Raw genomic sequence first — 6,196 nt, 5'->3', positions numbered from 1 at the left:
TTATAAGAGTATTTGAGCAACATACGGGGAATGAGTACTTGCTATAGCAGCCAACAAAGGCAAGTCATTGGATTCAATCCTAGAAATTAAAAAAAAAAAAGACAGACTTTAAAATATACAGTCACCTTGACAAAAAGAGAAACACAAGAGGATATTTTTCATCCACTTTAAAGAAACTGGAAGTGTGTTCCTATAACCCAGTTCATTGTTTAATTATTATTTATTGCCATTACTCATAACATACCAGTAAAGGTAGGTAATAATATTTAAAACCAAGAATTAGGCTACCATTTAAGTCAAAAGATAGCAGCATTACTCTTTGTGGTATATAATCTTTTCTGTTTTAAATAAAAACTTTTATTTATTTGCTAAACCGTAAGACTTAGCTTGTAGTCTTGCCAGTCAGTAGGCACCAATAAGCCCAGTTTAAGAAAGTACTAAACATCAGCTTATGGAAGACTGTGCATTTCATGTTTTGAATATAACTGTTCCCCATACAGGAGCACTTTCTTACCAAAAATGACCAAAAGCTGGAATTATTAGTTATTATGCAGTAACAGTACCAGCAATGTCTCTCAAATGCAATGCTCAGTTTCCAACCATTTCCAATGTAAAGCTGCTCAGAAGCCAGAATGTATGTGTGTGTATATATATATTTATACTCATATACACACAGTGAGAAAAGTGCTTATTTCAGGGTTTCACTGTTTACAGCTACATTTCTCAGCATGAAATCTTGAACAGTCTGGATAAAGATAAATTAAGTTTTACCTACAGTGCTAAAAACCATCTTCTTGGGAACATGTACTCACTTCTTCCCCCTTCCCCCTCTTCTGCTGTCAGCAGGTGCATCCCTAAAGGTTGTGTGCCAATCAAGCACTATTATTAGAAGACAGTTGCCAAACAGGACACCTGTCTATTTTCCTACATCTGCTTTTTGAGAACCCCTCTTCCCTCAAGATACAACTGCACCACCTAACCTTCCAAAGATTCTCAAGTATTTGTTGGGATGAGTTTTTATTAAGGAGGATCAAGACAGAAAGAGTGTGTATGAATGTGTGCATAACCTCCTAATGACCAAAATCCAAACTTTCTTCATTGTGAAGATTTAAGAATGCCAAGTGGTTTGTTCTTGTTGTTGAACCGTGTCTCCTCCCAATTTCCAGATAGCTCAGTAGAACCCATTTTTACACTTTATTAGGCACATGAAAGAGGAGAGTGCTAAATATGAAGTAAGAAGCAAGTCCCCGTGGGAACAAGATGCCAATATTCAGAAACTAAAAAGGAAAATAACTGCCCCAAGTTTTGCCATTGGTTAAGACTGATATCTGCAATACTCACCCCAATACAATTCCTAGTTCTTTTACATGCACTCTGGTATGTCCTCGCAGATATTCTGAAAGCATTTTGCTTTTGAGATACATTTCTTGTAGTCTATCCTCAAGATGCATTATGCACTGTAAACACAGACCAAAAACCTCAGAATGGCTTTAGCAATCACATGCACATTTTACAGAAATGTAAGCATATCATTTTAGCTTCTATCTTAGCTAGAACATCTTTCAAACTACATCTCCACTCCAAAATCCAGAAGAGGCAATTGGTTTTGTTACAGCTGTGCCAGCAACATGAAAAAGTTATACTACCCCCTCAAAGAATTGGGACATTCCAGCTTCCTTGGGCAGCAAGTTTGTTGCACAAACTGCACATCCATTTCCCACTCAAGTCAACCATAGTGTTTCTGCTGACTTAAATAGTTTTAACCAGATTCAAAGACACTCAAGACATCTTTCTAAGAATCAAACCAGAATACTCGGACAAAGTGTCTTTGTTATAAGTCAGCACTATTTTTTCTGAAAGACTCAGCCTAGACAACAGTTTCTAAAATTAGCACTCTTTAGCTTTAGGGATCTGTCATGCAAAAAACTAAGACTCAAGAAGTGGAAGACACAATTATCTTATCTTGTCATAAAATTATAGCTCTTTTGCTCACTGCTTTACTAGAGAAGGTAGGTTACAAATACTTTTTAGGCATTTGTTTTTATTAGTCCTAGGTACTTCTAGTTTAAAATTGCTTAAACATCTGATGCTGTTTCCCAAAAGGTAATAGTTCAACTTGAAATACCAATTTAATCACTCCCCTTTTCTTTCAGCAGCAGCATGATAGAAATGCACATTATTTTTAAATACAGTCATATGATGCGTGGTAATTTCTCATACACCAACTGCAGGAGAGCAGATGAACCTTAGCTTCAAAGAGGGAGAGGGGGTTTTTTTGGTAAGACAAGGTCAGTAGGTAGGATGTCTTCACAAGGTGAGTAGGTAGGATGTCTTATCAGGTATTTTGTTCTAGGACAAAAAGTACACTCAATTTGATATATCCCTTCTTTCCACAGGGATGACCACTTCAAAAAAATTTAATTAGTTCAGCTCTCCCAACTCCAGGAGATGAAAGCAGGAAGCGCATGCAGAACCTCACATTATCAAATGTAATAATCATCCAGCAGGTGTAGACAGCAATCAGAAACAGTAGCAGCAAATAGCTTCAGGCCATCATCCAATGTGCTTTTCAAGTTGAATGAAAACCATAAGTATTAGAAACGAGATCCTGTGAAACCAGTTTTGCTAATTAAAAAGTTATGAGAAAAAAAAGACTGATGCTTGTAGGTAGCCTACCATGTATTTTTCTGATGGTCTGGAGCAAGATTTTTAATGATTCTCTGAGCTTACATCAGATCTTAATCATGGAAGATAGAGGCATTTTAAAAAAACATGCTACATAGTAGTAGAATAAAATAACTGCCACCAGTGGAGGAAAGGCAAAAGCTTTTTGAGAGTAGTTTGATCTATTTGCTTCAAGCAAGTTTTCACTCAAGTCATTATAATCATAACACTTCTGATTCTAGCCAAAAGGGAAACATTCTTATCTTTTCCATTACAAGTAACTATGAGCACTTCATTGGTGCAGGGGAGCATGCAGCTGATTCACAAAGTAGCAGTTCAATTTCAATTCCAGTACTCGTACTAAAAGTTTATGGACCTTTTTTTAAGTTGTGAGGGAGCAAGTAAGGAAAATCCCACATTATGCTAGAAGAGAGATTCTTTACATGAGAGTATCTGCTCCTCCTGAATGCCAGCAAAGAATCAAAAGATTTTTCCTCATAAACTCAGTACATGAATCCATTTTGTTCAAAATGTCCACGTGAAGTGAGGTACAGAAGTTTGGGTTTTTTATGTTAGCTTCCTCTGTAGCTTTTGTCATTGACTAAATGAAAAAAAAATAAATGTCAAGTCACTTCTAAAATTAGAAAAGTAGCTTCAAATTAGTTTAAAGGTGCAGGTGAAACTTTTGACATATTGCTGACATGCAGCAGTTGCAATCATCACTTCCCTCTCACCCTGGCATACTGCAAAGCTCTCTGCAGTATGGTTACTAGTCTGAAGTGCCACAAGGATATCACCACTTGCCTTTCATCCAGTCTCAAGCTGGGTTTTGTTTTTTGTTGTACCACAAAAAACCAAAAAGCTTATCCATCTGAACAGTAACTGCATGTAAAAAAATGTACACTCATAAAGGAAACTTCAAACATAATGCATTATGGTCACCTCTTATCAATATCAGTACATATGTTTTTGTCAAAATTTAAATCAAAAGAATCACTATGATCGATATTAGTACATATGTTTTTGTCAAGATTTAAATCAATAGAATAGCTACAATAAAGTCACACTTCTCCCCCTAGAGTTTAGTGGAACACTTGACTTCCATGTACCCATGTTTCTGTTTTAGCAAAGAGCTGTAAAATCCACCAATAGGATCAAAGTCTCTCTAACATGGATTACAGAAAATTTACAAACTACTAGCACTGTCTCTTCACTGTTCCTTTTTGTAAGAAAAAGGAAAGAAAAAACCCCAAAAACCATTCCACCTCCAAACCCCCCACACCACACAAAACATCCAGAAATCGCATACACAAACCCCAAGGCAGTATTGGAAAGAACACTTCAGTTGCAGAATCAACTATTCAGTTTAGAAATGCCAGAATTTAAGGTGTTACTGTGCAGTGTTAGGATATAATTTTAACCAAAGTTGCGTATTTTTCAATGCCCAGAAGAATCCAGAGACAACATTGACAATGCACCCACATATTGTGCCTAGCACTTGACTTCAAGAACTTAGCATAATCAATACCACTAATTTTATCCAAAACAGTGCCAGCTAATACTATTTACAGCTGTTGGTGTTTAGCTCTATCTTCTTCTTTCATCTGCTAGCACAGTCATTACACAGGCTTCCTACAAAGCTTCTCAAGGCTATCTGCTGAAGGACAAATCAGTTTATTGAAAAAGGGGTGACTATTGAAGAAGATTCCCTCATCTTTCCTCATCTACAATCATGCAGTAAAAACTGTATTATAATTACCACCGTCAGACTTATAAGTAACTTTGTTGTAATCAGCAAAACCAGCATTACTGATTTGCTCTGACGAACTCCACTACTAATGAGGACAGGAAAGGATGCTGTGGGATAGGGAGTATGCAATATGGCCAAGTAACATCCTCTGCTGCAACCCACCCACCCCTAGGGGTTTTCAGGTTCCAGTCTCCTCCCAGCAATCCTATGCAGACATCATCAAGGCTATCTGAGACAGCACTTGCTGACAGGGCTGGCTGAAATATGCCTAAAACAGAAGGGTCAAGTAAACACACAGAGGCACAATTATTTAGGAAGGAGAGAGAAGAGGCATCCACTGTATGGGGTTGGATAGAAAGCCCAAGAATAGAAAGTTGTATGCCAGAAACATCCTTAGGTAGATAGAAGCTTCAACAACATAGAGAAGTGTGGAAGTTATACAAACAAAAAAAAAAAACCCCAAAAGCCAAATTTAAGAGCCCTAATCATAAACACGTAAGGACCATGCTAAAACTGCCTAAAACACTTCAGTTTTGGCATATGTATTTTGGATTAGTTAACTGTAATCTGACCTATTAGATGTAAATTACAGATAAAACAGTATCTGTTACTGGACTGTAGCATGCATTCTTTTAAATATGTTGTACCAACTCTGCATTATTTCAAGCATTAGTTCACTGGTTTAGCACCACAGTGTACAAAACTCTGCATTTGCTGTCTAAGCTAAGCAATTTTAATTAGCTTCAGTCTTCAGTAAAGAAATACTTACAAAGTCAGCTGGGACGTTGAGTTTGTAAAGCTGTAAAATAGACTGCAATAAACTGGATACTTGACTCGAAACCAAAACATCCTTGCCCAACTTCATATTGTCCATCACCTTTCTCTGGCTTGTAGCTACTTGTACGTTCCATTTATCTGTGTCTGCAATAATACAGACAGCTTCTGCTATGGGCTCATCTAGCACTGGATGCTGCAACAGATACAAAATACAAAGGTTATGTGACACTTTCATAGACATTTCCACAACTTAGCTTGAGGTTCTACTTTTATTCACACTGAGGCAGGGAATAAAAAAGTGATCCAATGAAATGTTTTTGTCCAATAGGAAACCAAATGCATCTCAAAAATGGCAAGGACAGAGTGACAGAGTTTACATTCAGCAACACTGGGTCAGTTAAGTCTTAGCGCCAATTTGATCAAGGCATTTAATTTTGTTTAATTAGTGCTTCAAAATCACTACCCAATATTGTTTTCTTTAAGTATTCCACCACCTTCCCCGAAAAGATAATTTTCTTCCAAAATAAAAAGAGTAATAATTATACTGATCCAGTGATGGCAAAAGTATATTTAATGTTTCAGAGATATGTGAGGGATTTCATTATGCACAATCAAGGCAGGGTATGTATGAAGAGAGAGTATCGTATTAGACCAATCTGGTGTTGTTTAAAATAGTTACATACACATGAATCACTGTTTCGGATAGTACATGAACTCATTCCAGCAGGATGATTCTTAATTGCTATAGAGAGAAGCTGTTGACAATTACTAGATAAACATTTAAAATTGCATACTAAGGTCACAAGTTACTTTAGTGAAAGGTTAGTTATAGAATTAATTCTATAATTTAGGAGTACCTGAAGTAGAGTAGGAACATGGCAAAGTTCTTACCTACAGACAAATACTTTCTGTAGTCAGTCATTTCTGCTACAATCCAGTATAATAGACCTCCACAAGACTTCACCTCCCTTGCAACCATGCCACTAAGTGGCAAAATAAGATATT

General features: G+C 36.8%; 1 protein-coding gene across 1 annotated transcript in view; it reads right to left on the bottom strand.

The window, feature by feature from the left end:
- The window catches only part of FNIP2 (folliculin interacting protein 2), a 32,859-nt gene continuing 26,663 nt past the window's right edge, over nt 1-6,196 (bottom strand). Inside the window, exons 16-18 of the mRNA XM_009477828.1 lie at nt 5,184-5,384; nt 1,342-1,457; nt 1-79 (exon numbers count right to left, since the gene is read on the bottom strand). Of these exons, the coding sequence (XP_009476103.1) occupies nt 1-79; nt 1,342-1,457; nt 5,184-5,384 (396 nt within the window). The remainder of the gene's footprint in view (nt 80-1,341; nt 1,458-5,183; nt 5,385-6,196) is intronic.

The sequence above is a fragment of the Pelecanus crispus genome, chromosome 4 (genome assembly GCF_030463565.1).
Source record: "Pelecanus crispus isolate bPelCri1 chromosome 4, bPelCri1.pri, whole genome shotgun sequence".
In the NCBI taxonomy this organism is placed as follows: Eukaryota; Metazoa; Chordata; class Aves; order Pelecaniformes; family Pelecanidae; genus Pelecanus; species Pelecanus crispus.
Note: the sequence above shows the minus strand (reverse complement) of the source record. Positions and strands in the feature narration are given on the sequence as shown.